At 43.5% G+C, this 22,541-nt stretch overlaps 3 protein-coding genes across 5 annotated transcripts in view; 1 reads left to right on the forward strand and 2 right to left on the reverse strand.

Annotated features, from left to right (window-relative positions):
• SLC24A1 (solute carrier family 24 member 1) overlaps positions 1-3,707 on the reverse strand; it is a 15,838-nt gene extending 12,131 nt beyond the window's left edge. For 2 of the 3 annotated variants that reach the window (XM_017736274.1, XM_008637521.2), the window contains exons 1-2: positions 3,510-3,707; positions 935-1,974 (exon numbers count right to left, since the gene is read on the reverse strand). In XM_017736274.1, the coding sequence (XP_017591763.1) occupies positions 935-1,855 (921 nt within the window). In that variant the 5' untranslated portion in view covers positions 1,856-1,974; positions 3,510-3,707. The remainder of the gene's footprint in view (positions 1-934; positions 1,975-3,509) is intronic. The other variant, XM_017736280.1, reaches the window with a different exon arrangement.
• Positions 3,708-5,131: 1,424 nt separating this feature from the next.
• VWA9 (von Willebrand factor A domain containing 9) lies at positions 5,132-15,035 on the forward strand. The gene is made up of 12 exons (XM_008637532.2): positions 5,132-5,435; positions 5,524-5,798; positions 7,091-7,198; positions 8,990-9,145; positions 10,136-10,254; positions 10,679-10,821; positions 11,572-11,664; positions 12,160-12,304; positions 12,558-12,691; positions 12,790-12,908; positions 13,286-13,351; positions 14,195-15,035. The coding sequence occupies exons 2-12, from the start codon at positions 5,577-5,579 to the stop codon at positions 14,444-14,446; spliced, it is 1,557 nt and encodes a 518-aa protein (XP_008635754.1). The 5' UTR covers positions 5,132-5,435; positions 5,524-5,576; the 3' UTR covers positions 14,447-15,035.
• Positions 15,036-15,193: 158 nt separating this feature from the next.
• The window catches only part of HACD3 (3-hydroxyacyl-CoA dehydratase 3), an 11,852-nt gene continuing 4,504 nt past the window's right edge, over positions 15,194-22,541 (reverse strand). The window contains 8 exon segments of the mRNA XM_017737058.1: positions 15,194-17,194; positions 18,142-18,273; positions 19,060-19,166; positions 19,700-19,812; positions 20,317-20,444; positions 21,063-21,173; positions 21,543-21,594; positions 22,487-22,540. Of these exon segments, the coding sequence (XP_017592547.1) occupies positions 17,118-17,194; positions 18,142-18,273; positions 19,060-19,166; positions 19,700-19,812; positions 20,317-20,444; positions 21,063-21,173; positions 21,543-21,594; positions 22,487-22,540 (774 nt within the window). The 3' untranslated portion in view covers positions 15,194-17,117.

Genomic DNA, 22,541 nt, shown 5'->3' on the forward strand with positions numbered 1-22,541 from the left:
TCTGTAAACTTCAAGTGCAGGGCTGGATTCAATTTGTGATGCTTGGTGATGTCCACAGTGATGTGAGTGTGTCACTGCCATAGTCTTGCACATGTATCCCACTGGAATGTAACACAGGAGCTTTCAGGACTCCCAGCCATGAGCACTGGCTGAACAACAAACCAGAAGCAGGAAAGAGAAGTAGTTTCTTGATTCTGCACCACTTCAACTATCCTCACTTTCCTCATCTGCTTCCTTCCTTTCCTTAAATGATGTGGAGTGCCAGGATCAGAAGGCAAAGCAAGCTTGAGGGCCAGGGACACATCCAACTAGCATAGCTTGCAATGCCAGGGGACAGTTTGAAATCTGGTGGCATGGAATTGGGTTTGGGCACTTCAATCTGATTGCCAAATGCTGCCCAGGAGAGCTGGCAGTGGTTGCTAAAGGCTGCCAGATGCCTCTCTGTGCTGCTGATCAGGTAACGAGTGATACCACCAGCATCCCAGCAACCCATATGGCTTCAGAAAGGGAAAAGAGAATTTTCCTCCAACATCTCTCAGTTGCAAGAGGCTGGGACAGAAGCCTTTTCCCCCCTATTTACCAGAATTGTCCAACCTTATTCCCAGACCAAGAATGTGTTCCTGCAAGTGTTCATTCTGAAACTTCTTTACAACAACCAAGTAAGCAAAATTCCACACATCTTTGAAAGCACATAAGCAACCACAACTGAGACCTTTAGTAATTGCACAAGTAGAACTCCCTTTTAGTGAGTTCTCCAATCTCTTAGAATCTCTGTCTAGTTTGCATTTCCCTCATTTTAATACCATAATTATTGACCAGTACCTGTATTCTGAGGTTCAAATATGTGCTTTGTGAAGGAGATGCAGTTTTTCTTTGTGGTTTACCTTAGAAAAAGTTACTTCCAACTTGCCCTCTGAACTCTAATGACACCAACCTTCTGCATATGCTCTGCTGATGCTGCCTGCACAGCATTTGACTTCTTGTTGAGCTCCTGCTTCACCCATTGCTCTAGGAACACGTTCTGTTTCATGGTGTACACGTATGTGGCATAGGCAGTCAGTAAAAGGAGGCTTTCCCACCAATCAATGACACTGTCTAGGAAAAACAGGATGAGCATCAGTAAGTCTACAATGTAGAATGAGATGTCTCTAAATAAGGGCCACCATGTCAAGTGGAGTATCTCCCTTGAGAAGAGGGCACAGGTGCCAACAACAAAGAGGATATTAAACACTGCTGAGCCCACAATGGTACCGATGCCGACATTGCTGTGTGAGATGAAGACACCTATGAGGGAGGTGAAGAGTTCTGGTGCTGATCCACCTGCTGCCATGAAGGTGGCTCCAGCCACATCTTCAGAGATCTGCAACTTCTCAGTGATCACTCCCAAAGCAGGGACAAAATACTCATCACACACTATGGCCAAGGCCACAAAAACATACATTATGCCAAAGATGTGAAGTACAACCCACCCTTGCCTGCGTTCTTCCACACTGAATAGGTCCTGGGGATATTCTCCTTTGGACTCATAGGGTGGTTTTTCATCTTGGGAGCTTTCACTGGCATTTTCTTGCTGTGGTGTTGTACCCACTGATGTAGTGACTGGCACAGCTGGCTCAGGGTCCACATAGATACAGTGCCTTATTTTGGGTGCTGTGGCATTGCCTCTTACAGCAGTCTTGTTGCTGGGGAGGTCCCTGGAGGTCACTTTGACAGGGTCTGTGGGTTGGGGGACTCTTTGTGATGCTGGAAGGGCAGAGGGGCTGAACTGGAGCTGGCAGAAAGAGAGGACCAACACTATGGCAAGCAAGAAAAGGATTCGGTTCCTCTGTAGCCGCCTCCTCTGTGGTAAATGCATTTCCTAAAGGTTCAAAACTCAGAACTCAGTGTCCAGAAGCCACTGAAGACTTCACTTGGTCAGCAGTTTGCTGATCTGGAGCATCAGGACTGGAACTGCATGGCACAAAATGAGGAATCCTGCAAAAGAAAATCTGGTGTGAGAAACAAAGTACTGCAACTTTCCACCATTTGGGCAGCAAGACTTCACTGACTGCTTTTCTATTATTCATTAAAAAGAAATTAACTTAAATGAGTAACAAGACATCTAGATCCAGGTTTCAGTCTATTTTTTTATATATGACTGTAGGCTATGCTGATTAATAGTCATAGGTTTGACTTAATAGAGAGGAGTTGGCTGAGACAGTCCAATCCAAGCTGAATTCTGATCCCAACAAATGCCCATATCCAGGAGCTGTTAAGGATTGTGCTTTTACTGCAGTCCAGTTGTTATTCTGTAATATTATAAACTGGGTCAGTGTTCTGCAGGAGGAGAAGATACGGCTTCTGTCAAGGAACCAACTTTAAATTGCTAGAAATGATGCTCTGAAGACAAGACCAAGCTGTATAAAACTCCCTCCTAAACCAGTTATTCACCAAAATAACCTCAGCAGGAGGATTGAAACTGGTTTAGAGTTCCCAGTGATGCTGCTCTGTGGCTTTCCAGCCTTTCAGTCCCCAGGAAACCATCCAAGGAAGGGTAAGTTTTTTCCTTCCGTTTGAGCAGAGCACGAGGAAGATGTGGTTCTAGTAAAATTGGGGGTGCTGAGCAACCATTTGTTTCTATGACTACATCTTTTCAGGACTTTCTGTAGAAATCAGAACTGGCAAAGTGGAATTGTAATCATACCTTTTATTGGGGGTAATTAGCATATCTTGCATAATTATGTGAGCAGCATTTAGAAAGGGAGAGAAATTGTAAATGCCAGAGTGACAGTGCCTGCAGCTGTGACAGCATGGAGACAGGGGTTTGGGCCTGGACAGAATTTACCTTTCAGTACTGCTTGAATGTTTTACCTTAAATGGACATTCTTCATGGATTATTTTTTTCCTCAGAGTGGGCATGTTACATTATTCTTTAGCTGGATGTGAATCATAGTTTTCTAAATCATTCTCAGGTAAGCTCTTCATTCAAGTTATCACAGACTTACCCTCTTGCATAACACCCAGGGAAGTTATCAGCCTAAATTTCTTGCAAAACAGGCAACGTTAATTTAAACTGTTGAGAGGATCACTAAGGCAACAGTAATAGAGGGTCATGGGAGTACCAAATAAACAGATGAAACAAGCTTTGCTTTTCATACGTAAAAAGAACATAAACATGCATGTGGCAGAACATTGCAATAGGTATAACAAATTGCACATTATGAGAAAATCACTCTCCCTAACAAAGATAGGAGAGTTAAAAGGATGGCACAGAGAGGACACAGATGTATGCACACAATCCTATTTAAACACTGGTTTTACTTCTCCTCTCCAAAATGAGCTGCTGAAAAGCCTTTTTGCAAACAGAAAGACATCCGAAGCTAGGATCAGTTCTAAGAGCTCTCCAACCTTTCACAGTTCCTGACCAGAGGAATTGTTTCTCTAGTCTTGTAAGTCTAGGTCAGCTCCTGATAAACTCCTGTCTCAGTCACACGAGATCCAATGCAATCAAACAAACCTCCCCAGCCTACCTTCCAAAGGTTTGTCCAGGAGAAAGGGGAGTTCCAGGGGTTGGGTGTAGTGCTGGAAACTTCTTTGGTACTGAACAGCCAGATGGGAGATGCTGTTGCAGAGAGACGCAGGTGAAAATTTTCACAATGTCTCCTCTGCTGGTAGAGTCCTAAAACAAGAGCGGGTCAGGTGTGAAGGACATGTTAGTGGGGGAATAGCCAATCCCATTTAATATGCACAGCCCCTAAGAAGATTAAATAGTATTGTATAGATTTGGGTCTATCTCTGAAGCCAACACCTTTGTCTGCTATCACAGGTTATTCTCAATGTGAGGGCAGGTGATTATCCCCTTCACAAACTACTGGATTGAAGCAGTAGCCGTGGACAAGGATCACCCTCACGGCACTGGCAGGGGGTAAATCACACATAGAAACACTTTTAAACAAGGCACATGGAGCTGCATTTTGAAGCATCTCCTGTGGCTGACAGGCCAGATACCAGACAAGCAGTTCTGCTGGCCTTTGCCACAGTATGTATCTACTTTGCAATGCCAGAGGGAGGTTTAAAACTCGTTGTCTCCTGGAAGAATTCCTCAGGCCCTGTGCCAGGAGCACCAAGGAAGAGGGAGGGAGCAGGGACCTGCTGGGCACAGCAACCTGGGGATGGTTCTTGTGACTCTTCTGTGGCACTGATATGGTGCAGCTCCACAGGGTAGGAATTAACAACATCCCTGGCCAAGGATTTAACAGTCACAACAATCTAATAATCAGATTTTTCACAGGTGAATTAGAAAATTATGATTTGATTTTGGGTCCTTCATGCCAAGAAGGACACTGAGGGGCTGGAGCATGTCCAGGGAAGGGAATGGAGCTGAGGAAGCAGCTGGAGCACCAGGAGCAGCTGAGGGAGCTGGGGGGGGGGGGGGGAGCGTGCGGACAGGTTCAGCCTGGAGAAAAGGAGGCTCAGGGGGAACCTTCTGGCTCTGCACAACTCCCTGACAGGAGGGGGCAGCCGGGGAGGGGTCAGGCTCTGCTCCCAGGGAACAGGGACAGAACAAAAGGAGATGGCCGCAAGTTGCACCAGAGGAGGTTTAGGTTGGATATTAGGGAAAATTTCTTCACTGAAAGGCTTGTCCAGCATTGGAACAGGCTGCCCAGGGCAGTGGTGGAGTCCCCATCCCTGTAGGGGTTTAAAAGCTGTATGGATGTGGCACCTGGGGACATGGCTTATGGTGGCCTTGGCAGTGCTGGGGGAATAGTAGGATTTGATGATCTTGGAGGGCTTTTCCAGCTCAACTATTCTGTGACTCTATGATAATTTTAAAGCAAACTGTTGTCTGAACACACAATTTCGGGAATACATCACTTTTGCACTGGAGTTTATTGCCTCTCGCCCCACCTCACTCCCACACGTATAGAACTGGGAGAAGGAGCCGCACTGCCCAGCCGGGATGCTTATCCATAAACCCTTCTCCACGCATAGCGGTTTATTTTACGTGGGCACCACATTCCCACATCATGGACATCCAACTTTCCCGCTTCCCGTGCGGTCTCAGCCCTCATGGGCTTCGTGACGCGCGGCCCTTCCCGCCCGGGTCGCGCGTTCCGGGGGGACGCTTGCCGTGACGGACGCATGGCGGCGCGGCGGGCCCGGGGTGTGCAACAGCATTTCCCTTCCGCTGCCCTCCTCCCAGCCCGCAGCCGCCGCACAGCCCGGGCCATCCCGGGAGCGCTCCGGGGAGAGGCCCCGCTGAGGGCGAAGGGTTGTAGGGAGGGCTGGATCCCTGCCGGACCGCCCTCGGAGCGGCGGGGCTGCGCCCTTTCCCCAGCGAGGCTCAGCTCCTGCCGTCTCCAGGCCTTGCTCTGTACCCGGCTGGAAATGCTGTGTGGGGTTCACCGTGCATTCACTTAATCTGTGCTCAGTCCCACGTTTTGAGGGGGAAAAGGGTAATTGTCGCTTCTCCACGGGGTGAGCGTGAAGTGGCTCCACAACTACAGCTTTGGTAATGATTTGTGCCTTTTCCTCCCGCTGCAGGCAGGTGATCCCGGCTGATCCCGTCCGTGAGGGCGGCGGAGGAGCAGCTCGCCATGCCCACGGTGGTGGTGATGGACGTGTCGCTGTCCATGACACGGCCGGTGTCGGTGGAGGGCTCCGAGGAGTACCAGCGCAAGCACCTTGCTGCCCACGGGCTCACCATGCTTTTCGAGCACATGGCCACCAACTACAAGCTGGAGTTCACGGCCTTGGTCGTGTTTTCATCCCTCTGGGAGCTGATGGTGCCCTTCACAAGAGACTACAACACGCTCCAGGTAGGGAGTGTGAACACGAAAGTAATAAACCGTCAACGTCTTAAAAAAAATCAGCCAATTGCACCACCAAAGCACGGTGGAATTGTGTGATTTGGTATCATCTTGTGCACAACGTCTTGAATTGAGTGGGTTTCCCTTATTTTAAGGGTAGGTGAAATCAGTGTGTTTGAAACATTTTGCTATTTTGCAAATTGTACTTCTGCAGGTGAGCACTGGAGTGTGACTCGTTGACTTCAAAATGGGATGGAGGAAAGGGCTGTCTGATGAAGCTCTACAAGTGGTTGGTTCTGTGATGGCCCTGTTTTTATGTGTAGTTGTTGGTTTGCTCCTGATAAACGATGCAACTGACAGGATCATTTAGAAAGGCTTTGAGTCAAGTGATTTGGTAGAAAGAAGGTGCTGATGAGAGTGTGTAGCAGCAAAAACAGTGCAAGTGTGAGAGTAAGTGATTTTAGGCCTCACGGATGTGGTGGAAAGTTGGGAGGAGGAAATGGAAAGGAGAAAGTCCAAGAGGGAAATTTCACATGAATGCAGTAAGGCACTGGAGCCTCTGAATCCAGTAAAAATTGTACATTTATATCTGACCCTCATATTTAGGAGGAAATGACACATTGCTGTCACAGGGCACCATGGTTTAGATTTGTCCATTGGACAAAGAGATTTTAAAGGCTATTTTCTGTTATGTTTGCAGTTTAGCAGCTGAGTGCCAGTGCATCCTCTCTGATTTATTTTCACTTCCCTAAGAGCTCACTGGAGGATTTTTGCAAGCCGAGAGCCCGACCAGGCTCCTTTAGCAAGTTCATCTCACAGCTGCACGCTGGTGATGCTGTGTTAAATGTGAGGTTTTCACTTTAGGAGAAAAGCTGGTTTATGGATCCAGATGCGAGTTTTGGGTTTGTTACTCTGCCAGAGTTTTTGTGAGACAAACTCCTTGTGGTCTCTGAATCTCTGAGGAGTTTGAGCTGCTCTTGCACCTGCGAGGATTTTCTCAGCTAAATGTTTCCCATTAGATACTGCCTCAGGTTTTCACCTTTTTAAGACATGGGAAGGTGTTTTTTCATTCTTAAAGAGCTGTGTTTATATTACAGTTCCTTCCACATCAGCTGTCATTGCCTCATGATCTCATTCATCATTTCTTACACCTTTCTCCCTTTTTATTTCTTTGTGTCACAATGGAGCTGTGTTACCCTGCAGAGCAAAGGTGCTGCCTTAGCACAGAGCCATGAGTGACTGTTGGGTGTCTTCTGGCAGGGATATTCCCCCAGCAATGACTGTGGTGTTTGTCTTTGCAGGAGGCCCTGAGTAACATGGATGATTATGACAAGACCTGTTTGGAGTCGGCGCTGCTGGGGGGTTGCAATATTGTCCAGCCGGAATGGGGGGCAGCAATTCCTTGCCCGGTATCTGTTTTAAGTTGACTGCATATTTAGTTATCCCTGGCAGGGAGATTGGAACTTGGTGATCTTCAAGGCCCCTTCCAACCCAAACCATTCTGTGATTGATTGATTCTATGCCTGTGAGTTGCAGATAGAAATGTAAATGTAATTTGGAAGCTTGGAATACTCTCAGGCATGCTGGTGCTGCAAAAACACAAAGAATTAGTATTTTGGCTAAATCTGGAATATGAACAGAAGGTGTTCTTTATAAAAATATTCAGCAGCAGGAAAAAATGAGGCCGTTTCCTGCCCAATGTGTTATTGTGGTGCAGTGGATTATAAAATGTGGCTCAGGAGCACTGTTGTGCAGGCCTGATGTTTGATGTGGATGCAATCTGCTGTCCCAGGAGCCCCACTTCATTTGGAAGGGGTGTAGTCACACATGCATGAACCTCTCCCCTCCAGTCCTTGATGGTTTCCAGGGCTTGTAACAATTCCAGCTCTCAACCAACAGCATGGGGCTGCACTGAGTGTGTTTTGATCTGACTTCTTTCCCAAATGAGTCATTTGCCATGCAGCTGCTCACACACTCCATTCAGCCCTCAAAGCTCTCAGCCTTCCAAATCTGCTGCCTCTTATGGCAGAGTTTGCTTTTAACCCTCGGTTTTCTGAGACACTTTATTTAAGTTCAGTAATTTTGCAGCTCAGTGAGCTGGGAAGATGCCTGAAGCAATATTCCTTAAGGAGAAAAAGGAAAGAGGCTTATTGGTTAGGCAGTGCTTCATCATCTAACACAGATAAAAGGCACCTTGGGACAGCAAAAAACATTCAAAGCAAAGAACAAGAAAGGTACGAAAACCAAGCAGAGATAGACCTCAACAATTTGGTCTCTCATTTGTGTCATGGCTCATTTTACTGGCACTTCAGGTGCTGGGGTGGTGAAGAGCACTGGGGAATGTACTGTGCAGTCTTGGAGTAGTGGAAAACATCACTGGTGAGCAACAGTTCTGAGGAGACTGCGAGAGAGACTGAGGATGAAGAGCGAATACAAATCTGGATGTAGCAATTACACATGGAGTTCCAATTGGATTTGATTTTCCTTACCTAGCAGCCAGAAATTCTGCTTGCAGTTGCCATGCAGCATTGAAGGAGCAGCTCTTTTACTCCTCTGGAAGTGATTGGGTCACAGCTGAGTGTAAATAATCCCATTATTCAGTGTAATCTATTAGGTTTCCACAAGGATTGACTCTGGATGTGCAATTGAACGGAAAAGTGTGTATTCTTGCTGTAGTAGTTCTGCTGCAAAATGTGAGCATACTGCAGCTGTATTTGCAGCAGAACAAAGATCATTAATACTACACTTTTTAAGGTTTCTGTGGCTTGTAGTGGAAGTTGAGTTGCTCTCCAGATTCTGCAGAAGAAATAGCTTTATCTTCCGTCTGAAAATTGACCTGGGATTCTTGAGTCCAACAGCAGCAGGCTGGTTTTTGGCTGTGTAGTCACTGTGCTTCTAGTGTACACTTAAAAATGAAATGTATGAAGTCCAAATTTTAGTGCAACTGCCTGACGCCAAGAAAATGTTTATTTGCTGTGCACACTTGTGTAAATCACAAGGGTTCAATCTTCAATTTCTCATTTATATGGGTTTTTTTCTGGAAGTTTTACTCAAAGTTCTTTGACCGGGTCAGTGGAGGAAATCCGGTGGGAGCAGGGATTTTCAGTAGGAGCACATGCTGCAGGAAGGCTCCTACAGTGTGTGGGTGTTCACGTGCCCCTTGCAGCTGGAAGTGTCTCACCTGTCCCCTGTCACTGCAGATTGTCCTGGTCACCGACGGCTGCCTGGGCATCGGCAGAGGCTCCCTGCGCCACTCCCTGGCCACTCACAGCCAGCGCAGCGAAAGCAACAGGTTCCCGCTGCCTTTTCCGTTCCCATCCAAGCTCTATGTCATGTGCATGGCCAATCTGGAAGAGGTGATGTCTTACTATGATGTCTTTGTTGCATTGGATAATTGTTGGTCTTCTCTGAACTAACGACCGGGTCAGCACAAAACATGTGTTGATGTTCTTGTGCTTAAGGTTTAGTTGACATTCTGGGCTTAGTTATTGGTGAAAGATAATTTAAGGTTTATTATTGCACTGTTATTATCTACTGCTACTGCATTATTATCATAATCTTTATAAATCATGTCAGTTTTTCCCTGGGGAATATTATGGAATTTTAATTTCTCCATTTATATTATTACTGCATTAATTACGTTGAATGCTTTTGGGGCTCTTCTTAATCTACAGTTAAATTCTTGAATAAATGACTTGTTGCAAAGATGCCCAGCACTTAAAACACAGTAGCTGTATGTAGAAATGTGAGAGGGCAAAACTAAAGTCTCCAAGCCAGTGTTCAAACCAGCTTCCCTTAGTTTTGAAGGAAAGGTGTCAATTTTCTTCCTCCTTTCTTTCTCTTGCAAATTTCAATCCCAGCTTTAAAAACCTTCACAGGAGTTAGAATTCTGCTGCATAAGCACTGTTTAAAAAGAAGTCTATTTGGCTAATATTCCTTAGATTAGGTTTCATTAACAGCATTGCTTTTGATTTGACTCCTGTATTCTCATGTCCTTCACAGAAGGGTTTTCTGCTTAGGTATCAATTAGATATCTCAACTTCATGGTCTCTGTCAAAGATGATCCTTTTGATTAAGCTGGTGGATTGAAGCACTGTTTATATATCAAAATAACTGGGAAAATATTTAAAATAAATCTTCTGTTTCTGATAAGTAATAAGAGAACATTGCCTGGGAGACAAAGAATGTTGGTTTATTTGGAAAGGAGAGAGATAACAAAAAATCATGGGAGCATCCAGTCAGATGCTTTTTGCTGTGTTGTGCATATTTTCATTAAAAATACTGGTTAGTACAAAAGAGGATAAAAAGATCACTCAACAAAAATATTTCCCTTTATTTTTTTGTAGCTTCAAAGCACAGATTCCTTAGACTGCCTGGAGCGGCTCATTGATTTAAACAATGGGGAAGGACAGATTTTCACCATTGATGGCCCCCTGTGTCTGAAGAATGTGCAGTCCATGTTTGGGTGAGTACACTTGTAGATAACAGGCCTTTGGGAATGTTCCAAGTTAGTATCTTGAAAGGAAAACAAATATAATAAGAAATCTGGTGATAGGAGATGTTCTGATTAAACTCTTTTTAAAAATTATTTTATGATCTTGTTAACTGTAATTTCATCTTGGCCTTCACTGGTTATGGTCAATACTTATTTTAGTCATTGTAACCAAACCATAGCATCTGTTTAGGCTTGGCAGATAGAACACAGTAATTTCCGTAATTATTGTTCATTTGCCATCAGTGGGATAATGCTGCTTTGTTTCATAATTTAGCAACACTAGAACTATTGAATTAAGTGTAATTATAAAAGGTTTGGGAGCTAAGTTAGTGTGCTTTAGACAAACTATTTTCATTTTATATGTATTATGTTTTCCTTAATAACTGTGTTTTAGAAAGCTAATAGACCTGGCTTATACACCATTCCATGCTGTCCTCAAGTGTGGCCACTTAACATCTGATGTGCAAGTATTTCCCAGACCAGAGCCTTTCATTATAGATGAGGAAATAGACCCCATTCCTAAAGCAATTAATACAGGTAACAAATCTTTGATTGCTTTTTTACTAAAATCAATTTGATTTCTGCCCTTTCACTACCACCTCTCATCTTGTGTAGTTTTGCTTCATCCACTTTGTCTCTGCAAGGATCGGTCACTGGCTGTGTAATTTTTTGGTGTATGCGTGACACCAGGGGACAAAAATATCATCCTACTTCATCCTTGTGTGCCTGGAAAAAGGACTGGAGTAGCACAGAGGCACTTTCAGAACTCAGGGTGCCAATTTCTAGGGGTAGAGACTGGAAGACAGCCACAGGCTGCTTTCCATGAACACCCTCATAAGCTTCAGGGAGGAGGAATTATTTTTAAAAACAACTGTGCAAAGAAAAACCTTCCCAGCCCTCCCATTAGTGGACACAGCTCCCATGGGCAGCAGGTATTTGGTTTTTCTCCTTTGGAATTTAGAAGACAGCAATGGATTGTGTACAGGGTAAATATCAAGGTGCCCAATTCTGTAATTGTTCATCAGCACAGCTTGTGGGCAGCAGTATGTGTATGCTGAAAGTCATGTTCTCATCTTCAAAAGTTGTGTGTTTTATGTATTTCTAACTTATTAACACCTTTACACCAGTTGAGTTTGGGTTCTCCTGTGCTACCTGTTGTCATTGCTTCAGAGAACCTCGTGGTGTAAGAAGTGGTTATGTTAAATTGACTCTGAATGCACTTCAGCTATTTCCAAATATGACTTAAACTGTCTTAAATCGGATTAAAAATCTGTTGTTTCCCTGCAGATCTAGAAATTGTTGGGTTTGTAGATATTGCTGACATTTCCAGCCCTCCTGTCTTGTCCAGACACTTGGTACTGCCCATTGCACTTAACAGAGGTGAGCAATATGGGTTTATTTCAGCAAAAACTACTGTAAGCTTTCCTTGTAATGTGGTTTAGACTGGAAGCACAGGTTTTCTGCTTTATCAAAATACCAGATGTCATATTTGTGTGAATGCATTAAAATTAAAACCTTGACCACAAGCTCTCTTATTTTGCATACTGTGTTCTTTGGGAAGTTCATAGAGGGACCAGGGTGCTAACAGCATCATTATTAATAGAACATGCTAAACTTACAGTTTGGAATAATAACGAGCCATGAAATATGTGGTGCAAGATGAATATTTAATGTCCTTGAGTACAATGCAGTGGAATATTTATGTATCATTATTGTGCCACTTCGCCCAAGCAGTTCATTCTGCAGCTGTTTGTTCTACGAAAGTATTAATTAACTCTTGCAGGCGGACAGTAAAGGGTGGTGTCATGGAAACAGAGCTCGTGTGTTTGAATTTATTCTCTTGTTCTCTCTTTGTTTGCCTTTATTCTTCCCCAGAAGGGGATGAGGTGGGACCTGGGATCACAGATGACACTGAAGATGAGAATTCAGCTAATCAGATTGCTGGGAAAATCCCCAACTTCTGTGTTTTATTACATGGCAGCCTGAAAGTGGAAGGCATGGTGGCTCTCGTCCAATTGGGGTATGGAGCTGGATGTCTGCCTGAAAAATCTCTTACTTTGCTCATTTAGGCTTTATTTATAAATTAAGCTTATTTATATCTGTATTCTGTGCAGAACTCTGCACTGCTAGACAAAGCTGTGCATTTTTAATTGGAGATTTGTTTCTGTCAGTACAAATTGCAAACATTGAGCCTCCACATAGGGAGAGGGAGGCACATTCTAGGCAGAGAGGTGGAAGTTTTTAAGCCTTTGTGGATTTGCTCCTTCCCCCAGGCCAGAGTGGTATGGAATGCTTTATTCACAAGCTGATAGCAAGAAGAAGTCAAACCTCATGATGTCACTCTTTGAACCTGGTCCTGAGCCCCTCCCATGGCTGGGGAAGATGGCACAGCTTGGCCCCATTTCAGGTACTGGTCACTCCTCTGAATAACTCTTACACTCAGTGTTGTGTGAATGATCTTGCCAATTCTTAGTTGCTAAGTCTGTATTTTCTTTTTTCTCCCAGATGCAAAAGAAAATCCTTATGGGGAGGATGACAATAAGAGCCCTTTCCCTTTGCAGCCCAAGAACAAGCGCAGCTACGCTCAGAATGTCACTGTCTGGATCAAACCCAGTGGCCTCCAGGTAATGATCCAGGTTCTGCTGCTTTACCTGGAGCAGCAGGAACCATCTTAGCAGGAATTGCAGTCTGTGCATGTCTTGCCCATTTAATGTAATTGCTTTATTGCTTTTCTTTCAATTTTATAAACACTGCCTCTTTACAATGTCATGATTAAAATGCAATCAGAAAGCATAGCTTGTTTAATGAGAGCTGTGTCTCCAGTGGAGCATCTGGCTTGGTTTATTGGATTTAGTATAATTACCAGTTATGTTTCAGCCTTTGTGAGCTGCAGTCTTGTCAATGGTCAGGATAATTTATCCATAAAGAGTTGGGGGTTGTTCTGCAGCTTCCTCCAGAAGCTGCCACGGTTTTTGTATTTTTTTTTTCCTCTTTTCTGCAGACAGATGTACAGAAGATCTTGAGAAATGCAAGGAAACTCCCTGAAAAAACACAAACCTTCTATAAAGTGAGTAACATTCCAGGCTGGCCTAAGTTTGATCCATAGTGATGGTGGTGCATTTGACAGAGGAACCACCCTGTGTGTTCTGTGTGGGCTTGTGGTGCTCTGCAAAAGCTTAGACTGGTTAGGTGAGACAAGGGGGCTGATTTCCATGCTCTGCCACCACATTTTCTGGCAGGGTGGCAGAGATGTGTCATGTTTACAAGTGCCCCTCATGACCCCTGCTACTTCTGTGCTGTTGTCCAGGCAGAAATAAACTGAGGGATCAGAGAGCAATAGGAACGCAGATGTCATTCTGAGTCTGAAAATGTCTCTTCCATTTTATCTACAAATGAAGCGTAGAAACACAAAACTCCAGGCACATTTGGCCACACCATTATAATCCATAACCAGACTATAGCTGGAGGTAATTATTCCTCTTGCAAGCTTAGTGCTGAAGCAGTTTGGTATTGCAGCCTCCAGAGACTTGAAGAATGAATACCCTGCCTAAGTGCACATAAGCACTGTTCAGTTTAGAGGGAAGAAAAATCAATGTATCTGCATTTTACTGGACACTGCAGTTAAAGACAGCAGTCAGTCAGTGAAGCCTGAGCTGGAGCCCTGCTGGGACACAGACAAAGCAGGCAGGTACAATAGCCGAATGCACAAAAGGAAGAAGTGGAGATTTATAGGAAAGGATCAAGGGAAAACCACTGTTTAGTTGTGTCACTATCATCATTGTCAGCCCTGAAGCATTTTCTGTCTGTGAGCAGCAGTGTGAGTAACGTCACCTTTACAAACAGATATAAGAAACCCAGGTTTGATGTCAAGGCTTGAAGTGGCTTTAAAAGGGGTTTTGTGTCTTTGCAGGAGCTGAATCGTTTACGCAAGGCAGCTCTGGCCTTTGGCTTCCTGGAGCTGCTGAAGGGCGTGGCAGACATGCTGGAGCGGGAGTGCACCCTGCTCCCCGACACCGCACACCCTGATGCCGCCTTCCAGCTCACACATGCAGCTCAGCAGCTCAAAGTGGCAAGTACTGGAGCCTCAGAATATGCTGCCTATGATCATAACATTGCTCCTCTGCAGACAGATTTTTCCAGTAGCAGCACTGAGAGAATGTGAAGTCTCCATTTTGGGAGCTTCTCTAGATTAGGGCTCAAGTGGTTCAAATTTTCTTCTGTTTACTTTTTAGGGCCTGTTCAATCACTGTTTTAAGAACTTCCTATCCAAACAGGGAAGTTTTGCATCAGTGCTCTCTAAACAAACGTAGCTCGTTTGTGGTGGCTTTAGTCAGACCTGGAAACTGTGGAAAGTGTCCCAAAGCCAATGATGGTGTTGGATGATGGGTGGAAGTTATTTGGTACGTGTGACGAGAAAAAAAAATGCCGTTGTAGGCAGCTCTTGGCTTTTGGCCCCCCCAAAATGCAGTTACTATGTAACTGAACTCACTGGTGAAAGTATCCTAAAAGGCAGCTACTGTATTTTAAACATCAACTTGATTAGTCCAAAGAAAAGGTGTGAGAAGCACCCTGCAAGATCACATACAGAGCTGATTTTGGGGTGTTGGCCCTGACTTTAGGCCCAACTTGACAGTCTGTACTGAGCGTTATCACTTGCATTGCAGTGCTTATGCTTGTGACAGTAACTTAATCTTGGGACACGTGGTTGTTTGCATAATACAAATAAAGAGTAATTCTTCATAAAAATTTAAGTTGGATTTGTTCCATTTTCATAGCAACGAGGCTGTGTGGCCCAAAACACTGACCTGGTGAAGGCTCAGCTCCCAGCTGTTTATCACAAGTGAAATACCAAATCATACAAAGTCTCAGAAAGTTGTATAATTTGAAGGAACAAACAACTGAAGCAAAATTTGGTTGTAAATCTTTATTAATAGAAACACATTCTTTCTGAAGGACTAAAATTCAGTAGTGTAAGATCCATGACAACTTGCACTAGGTACCACAATTTCACTGATGAATACATACGGATTTCATAACAGAAGTTTAAATGCCCAGCGGAGAAATTAAAATATGAAAGTGATCCTTGCTGTTCTGTTACTCAGCTAATTCAACATTTTCACATACTTCAAACATAGGTACAGTGTGTGCTAACTGAAATATTGTGTAAATAGTGCTCAACTCTCCTGAGTAAAGTAGGCTGTGCTTCTCCCAAAGAGGAGTTTTATCACGGCTCTTGTTGACAGAACACAATTTGTGAAATGCAGTGTGGAGCTTGTACTGCTTCTTTGTTAAAGTCTCCTTTTAACACTTACTTCCTTTCCTCTGCAGTAACAAGCACTGGGTCCGTATCACAAACCTTCTGGTGTTTGTTACTTATAATATATATAAAATAATTTTTTGGAGGGTTCATATTGTTTTACAGTAGAAAAAGATAAATAGTAACATGGCACTAAGCTAATCTCAGCTTCAGTGTCTGTTCTGGATTGCTGGCATTGCTCTGCAGTGCCCTGGGGCAGTGGCAGTTGGGAAACAACCTGTTCACAACCACAGTACAGTTTAGAGTGAACTTCCTGTACATTTCAAAACTGGATTAAAGGGGCCAGAGGAATCTGGGATAAGCTACGGGAGGCTCAGTGTGAAGACGGACATGCTGAAATAAAGTCAGCTGAGCCAAAGGTTTCCAGGTGAGACAGCAGATGACCTGAAATGTGGGGGGAGCTTCTCTTTGGTGGTGGTGGTGGTGGTAGTTAAAGCAAGCAAACAGAAAAGGGTCCTTCAAACCCTGTGTGGGATCTCCCTTACTAAGACTTGATATGTGCTATCTAAATAATACAGTTTATTTGCCCCACTGTTCCATCCCACCAGGGGCCAGTCAAACCATACACACCAACTTCTCTGCTGGACCCCTAAATGCAGGTAGAAAAGCAATTTTGCTGCCTTGCTGAAGGCTATAAATACAGGAGCCACAGCCCTGCCAGGATGGATCAGAGGGGCCCCATCTCCCATGAGAGTTCCATATTCTCCCTTTGCATGGGTGGGATGGAGTTCTGTTGGGGTTCACATGCCAGGGGAAAGCTGGTACCTATGCTCCCTTGTTATGTTTCAGTGCTTGCTCTACCAACCAGGAAAGCATTTCTGCCCTCAGTGGCAGTTTCCTTTCCCTAATGAGTGGATGGATGTGTTGCTACAGGAATACACATTGCTATGGTCCACACCGAGCTCCTATTCTGTTAAGGCTCAACTAGAAACAGACTAAGTTGGTAGCATTTAAATCAGCATTAGCTACTTCCAGTTTTAATTCTGCACCATTAATAATGCTGCAGAAGAAAAGGGGGGGTATGTGCTGAGCAAGTTTATCCCAGTGGTTGATAAACACCCAAACACTGCAGAGTGGTCTCCAACTGTGCCTCCTCCTGCCATCAAGACGCATCCCAGGAACAGCACAGGCCAGCTAAGAGCATATCCCAACATCAGAAGCCCTATCTGCATGCAATATTGAAAGAGCAAATCTCCAATTAAAAGATAAAACACTATTTCTAGTTAGTGCTGCTCCACTGATTATAAGCATATCATATGCAGATAATAGGATTTCTTTCTCATATGCTGGTTGACAGGATACAAGTTTAAATGTCCAATGGTAAATGCCATGCATAGATGATGGAAAGGGAACAAAATCCAGTATAAGGGAATGTTACCTGAATTCACTATGAAATCATGAAATCTAGCGTGGTCATTTCATTTTACAAAATTCTTTGCATTACAGTGGGTAAAACCGTAAGAATTAGAGGCTTGTCTTGTCCTTAAGTGAGATAAGAAAGCATTGCAGTCCTCCTTCACTTCATCTTTCTCTTCTTTGGTCCAAGGTGCTGTTTCCTTTGCTTGTAGAGGTGACGGAAGTTTACAAATATCCCTGGAAAAGAATGAAGTGTTTAGGTAGGATGTCATTTCATCTCTTTAATGCTAAATGGCTGTACTGGATTTAAAAAGCAATAACAGAACCCAACCAACCCACCACACAACAAATTATTTAGGGGCGTGTATAGCAGTGAAAGCTCATGCAAGTGTTTTCTTGCTGGGTGAGGCAGGAGTTGCTGCACAGGCTGTTCGGTAAAGGGCTGCTCAGAAGGTTTGTTGCCTTTAAGAAGTTGTGACACCAGCTGTGCAGAGCTAAGGAGGATGAACCATGTATTTCAGGGTGAAACTTGATTGAAGGGTGGCTTTAAGCAATGTCGGCGAGCAGGAGAAATCTAGTGAAAGCTCAGTTTAAAATTCCAGGTTAGATTGTGATGAGCTGTGGTTACCCAGAGTATTGGGTGTGGGTACAAGGAAGTTAAATTTTGTTTACAAATGTAACACCAAAAACCACGTATGTATGAAGCAGCTGTTCATCTTTAAATATACTATTTAAAGAGACTTCTATATTGTTTCCTGGAAAAACATGACTTCATGTTGCATTTGTGATTATACTTCAATGTTTAACTAAATTGCTTTAATTTGAAATTTTATTTAGATTGCCACTAAATCATTCCAAAGCTCAAATACCCCATAAAAGGTGAAACTAAGTATGCTATGGTTATAAATGCATGTAAAAATTATTCTTTTAACCCAAGTTTATGCTGCTAATTTGTTACCAAGATCACCTTTTTGGAGGGCTAATCAGAGCTCATTGGAGGTGTGTTCCCCTCCATCACTGACAAATTTACATGAACAATCCACAAGGATAATGCTTAACCTCAAGCAATTTTGTGTTGCCATGGTCCCCAAGATGCAGGAATTTAATTTTCTCTGAAAAATCAAGTTATGCAGGGGAAACTGGCCTTTTTATTTCAATACTGAAAAATACAATTAAAGACTTACCTAAAAACAAGGCTATAAGATATATTTGAAGCACAAATGGAAACTGGATTGTGACGTTCAGTGGATTTGGCAATCCCAGACTAAATTTCCCTGTTTCACTGAAGATTGGAATGGATTGAACAATACAGACAGCTGAAAGCAGAAGGTCACCATTATTACCAAGCACAGATAAAATATACAATCACCCAGCCCACACCAACTATTTCAGCATAGTCCCTTCTTATTTGCCAGTGCTGATTAATGACAGCAATTTTGAAGGTGTTGAACATGCAATAATAGGGTGAGAAGCACCTGGCTGAGGGGGTGCAGCAGTGAGCCTGCCTGGTGAGACACTGTTCTCACACACAGCTGCAGCCCCAGGGCCTGTGCCAGCAGGATTTGCCATCCAGAAATACCCCCACCAATGAAACAGGCACAGTCCTCCCCCTACTTGGCATTGGGCAATGCCCAAAGCTCCTCCTGGCTCACAGACTTGGGTTTGCAACACAGGAATAAGCTCCTGCCTGTCCTCTGCAGTGATTTACAAGATAATATCAAGACCTGGGAGCTGGTGTGAACCCAGGCCAGGCTGAGCAAGTCAGGCCCCGCAGACAAAGGTTTGGGTCAGTAGAGGGAAGTGAGCACTGGCATCCTGTGCAGCTTGTTCTTGTTCCACTTGTTCATGCAACCTTTTGTTGCTTTTACTCCCCCCTCCAGAAAGAGTCTTTCCTCCATAACAAAGACTTCTTTTCATATCAAATTGAAAATAATATTTGATTCAGTGTGAAAGACAAAATGCTTATATTTGGTTCACCTCAAAGCAAATCTATTTATCTGTTGTTCTATTTTACTATTTTAAGTCCAGTTACCAAAAAAGAGATTGAGTTATTTGTCCAGCCTCGAATTCATTATTTAGTAAACTGTGTTTTAAGGAGATACCTTCTGCCAAGGCCCCTAAGGGGTAGAGGGGGATCCAGATAGTGTAACGGAGCCAGGTGAGCGGTTTCCATTCAATTCCAATGCAGGAAAGCATGTAATAGGGGTACCTACAACCAGTGCAGTGTGAGGAGAAACAAACAGTTTAAAATGGAAACTACTACTAGAATTAGTCTTGTGTATATACGCTCTGTGGCCAACACAATTCCCAGATGACACAAGAATATTCAAGGCATTGTCCCTGTGGATGACGATGGACACACGGTTGTTGGGCAGTTTACAGAGCTCAGGCCATTATTCTGAACACAGGGATGAAGGCAACTGCCTGGCTGCCTAATAAACCTTTCAAAGTAACTTCTTTTCAAAGATAAAGACCTCATTTAACAATGGAAATTCAAAGCAACAAACCCCTCAAGGAATCAAGCAACAGGGCAGTATTACTTTAAGACTCCAGCCCTGCCTCAGCCTTTGGCAGATCAAGGAAGGCTGTGACAGTCCATGACTTAAGGAGCTTTTACCCTCTGGGGCCAATGCACTGGTGCCACTCTTCCAAAAAATATGAAGATCAAAATCTTCTTCACAGAGTTCTTGGGAACAACCACTTTGTTCTGTGCACACCTGGTAGGAGGAAAATCCCACCTACCTGAACAGCTCAGTGATACTCCAGAAATAAAATATGAAGAACACCACAGGTTTGCTCTGCATTTCCTCCAAGCTTCCAAGGATAACAAACAAAACGAAGTTTCTTCCAAATACCTGTTCAAGAAAAACATATTAAGGAATGTTCACGCTTCATCAAAAGAAAGGGCAAGTCCTTGCTGTCAGAAACATATCTACTCTTCACACATTTGAGCACACAACTAACTCACAGCTGAGCTGTGACCTGCTTCTTACAAGTAGGCATCTTGCTCTGTATTTAGGTACAATCCAAGGGACCCAGTCTTAAATCATCCACCCTCATTTTTATGCACAACAACCACAACCAGAATAAAAAGGGCACTGGCACCAAATCAAAATCATGTACTTTTCATCAACTTCTTGCTTTTGCTGTCCTGCACTCTCTTACCCAGGTGATGGAAGGAGACAGACAGCCTGACACAGCCAAGACTAGGAAGCATGGATTCCTGCCTCTTGAATAAGAAATCCTCTAGTCCAGTACCAGTGAGGTTGCATCACTTATTTTAGGACAGTCTCAACATTTGTGTAAAATAAACATTTACTTTAAACTTAAGAGCAAGGAGAAGAATTTAAAAATATTACCTGCACTACAGCAGGTATCAGCGGTGATCTGACCAGTCCTATTAGTGAATTCATGATCTCCATTAATGCTAGGGTCTGACAGAAATACATCATATCAGAAATCGTGTGAAATGTGTCATAGAAGGAATCTGTAAGACACAAGAAACCAACCATTTTAGAGAAAAAATGAATTTCCATGCTCAGGAAGCTGGTGCAGTAGCACAGCTTATGATAACAGGATTCTAGCTGTATTTGAGAAAAACATGATGCATAATTATGTAAGTTCTTTATAGGCCTTATCTTGAACTCACAGCAGTTGGGCCAGAAACACTACTCCATTTCACACACAGAAGGATCAAGGGCTATTTCAGTAATTGCTTTACCAAAAAAAGCAATAGTGCTGTACCTCAACAGAATGGATTGTTCTTGCTTCAAAACCAAAATATTCTGTCCAGATCATTTTCAAAAACATTAACATTGCAGTGAGCAAGACATTTTGCTTCAGCTGATTTTGTTAGAAGTGATCCTGGCAGAGCACAAGTATCATTCACTGAGTGCACAGCTGTGATTACAAGGGGACAGTATTTTCCTGCCCTTGACACTTTGATGACCTTTGAAAGGCTTTCATTGTGCTCTTTGGCAATGCATTCATGGTTTTGTTCCTAAATATGTCTCCCTTTAGATTTTGCTATTTAAAAAGTCTTAAAAACAACACTGAAAATCAACTCGAACCCTCCAATATAAATAAAATAGTGCTCATTACTTGCCTTTTCCTAAGATGAACAGTCGTACTGTCATGTTCACAAAAATCCAAGAGAATCCCAAAAACTGTACAAGGTTATACATGATTAAGTATCCCTTCTTCAGGTGTTTGAAAGCTAAAAATCAAGAATAAACACATCAGGTGAGCAGAGTACAATGGTAATAGAGCTGCAAACCAGGCTTTCTGAGAATAAAGCTTACAAGGAAAAGGGAAGTTATTGATTGTGATAAAAGCATTGTCGGGTGCACTGGGGGTTTCTGCTTTTGCCATCATCTGCCAGAACTCAATTCCTGCTAGTCAGATTTTTGACATTCCTTGGAAACTTCATTCCATTTTTATTAAATTTCTAATAGCTCACAATACAAAGATCCCCCTCCAAGACACACCAAGTCACTCAAAACTGCTCATTAAGAGTTGAGGTTCACAAAGAGTGAACAAACTTTCTAAATCCCACTTTACCCACTAAAAAGATGCAGTTACTTACGGTCCTTTGGGACTCTGGATTCTATTTTCATTTTGTTAATCTTTTCTTCTTCCTTAAGATGAAGGATAAGGTTTTAAAGACTTACTGTAATTAGCAAGTGATTTGTTAACTATACTACTGCAAAGCTAGTGGGTTTAAAACTCAGCCAAGCAGCCAGTAGCTAGAAGGTTTAAATTTTCACCAGCGTAAAACAGCACATTCATCATCTAGAAATTATAGTACAGTAAAAGCCAGAGGGTGTTAACCAGTAATCCTGCCCTCACCATGTGTTTTGTTGTAGTAATTAGATGATTTTGCTGAAAAAGCCTCTGCTTTCTGTGTCAATTCTCAGTTATTACTGTGCTGTTTCTTACATGACCCACCAGCGACCTGAATGGAACAGAGAACATCCAGCCCAGGCTCTCTGCCTGCCCTTCCACTGCCCATGGCTCCTGGCACTGCAGTGCCCCTCTCTGCTCTGTGCTAAGCTCATGGCTGCAGAGGGGAACAGGGCAGTGTTTGTTGTAAAAGGGATTTGCAGGAATGTGGTCTGTTCAAGTCTTTTCCAAGTCAGTCTTGTACCTCCCCACCGCAGTAAGCTGCTCAAGCTCACCAGATGGTGTTGGGGTGGAATCCCTTCCTTCCAGACAGACAATGCCCAGGACTCAACCCTTTGGGCTCCAAATCACAGAGTGACATGATCCTCTGTGAATCAGGACACCGGGCAAGGGGTACATGCAAGGAGCCAGCACAGAGTCTCCAGTTCCAATTCTAACCAGAAATGTCCCAATTTCCAAATTCTTGCTCAAAATTTGTACCACTTACACCAACTCTACATAGAACAGCAATAACAATCAGCCTTCCAGGCAACTGCTCATAAATGAAGAATGCAGGTTCAGGCACAGGAGAACAGCTGTCCTTGCTTTGCTGTCCTTGCACAAGCCACAGGTGCCCACAGGACTGACCTTCTCCTTCAGCTCCATTTCAGCATCTGATTCGTCCAACCAGCGGTCGAAGTCA

Source organism: Corvus brachyrhynchos, unplaced genomic scaffold, assembly GCF_000691975.1.
Source record: "Corvus brachyrhynchos isolate BGI_N302 unplaced genomic scaffold, ASM69197v1 scaffold200, whole genome shotgun sequence".
Taxonomy (NCBI): Eukaryota; Metazoa; Chordata; class Aves; order Passeriformes; family Corvidae; genus Corvus; species Corvus brachyrhynchos.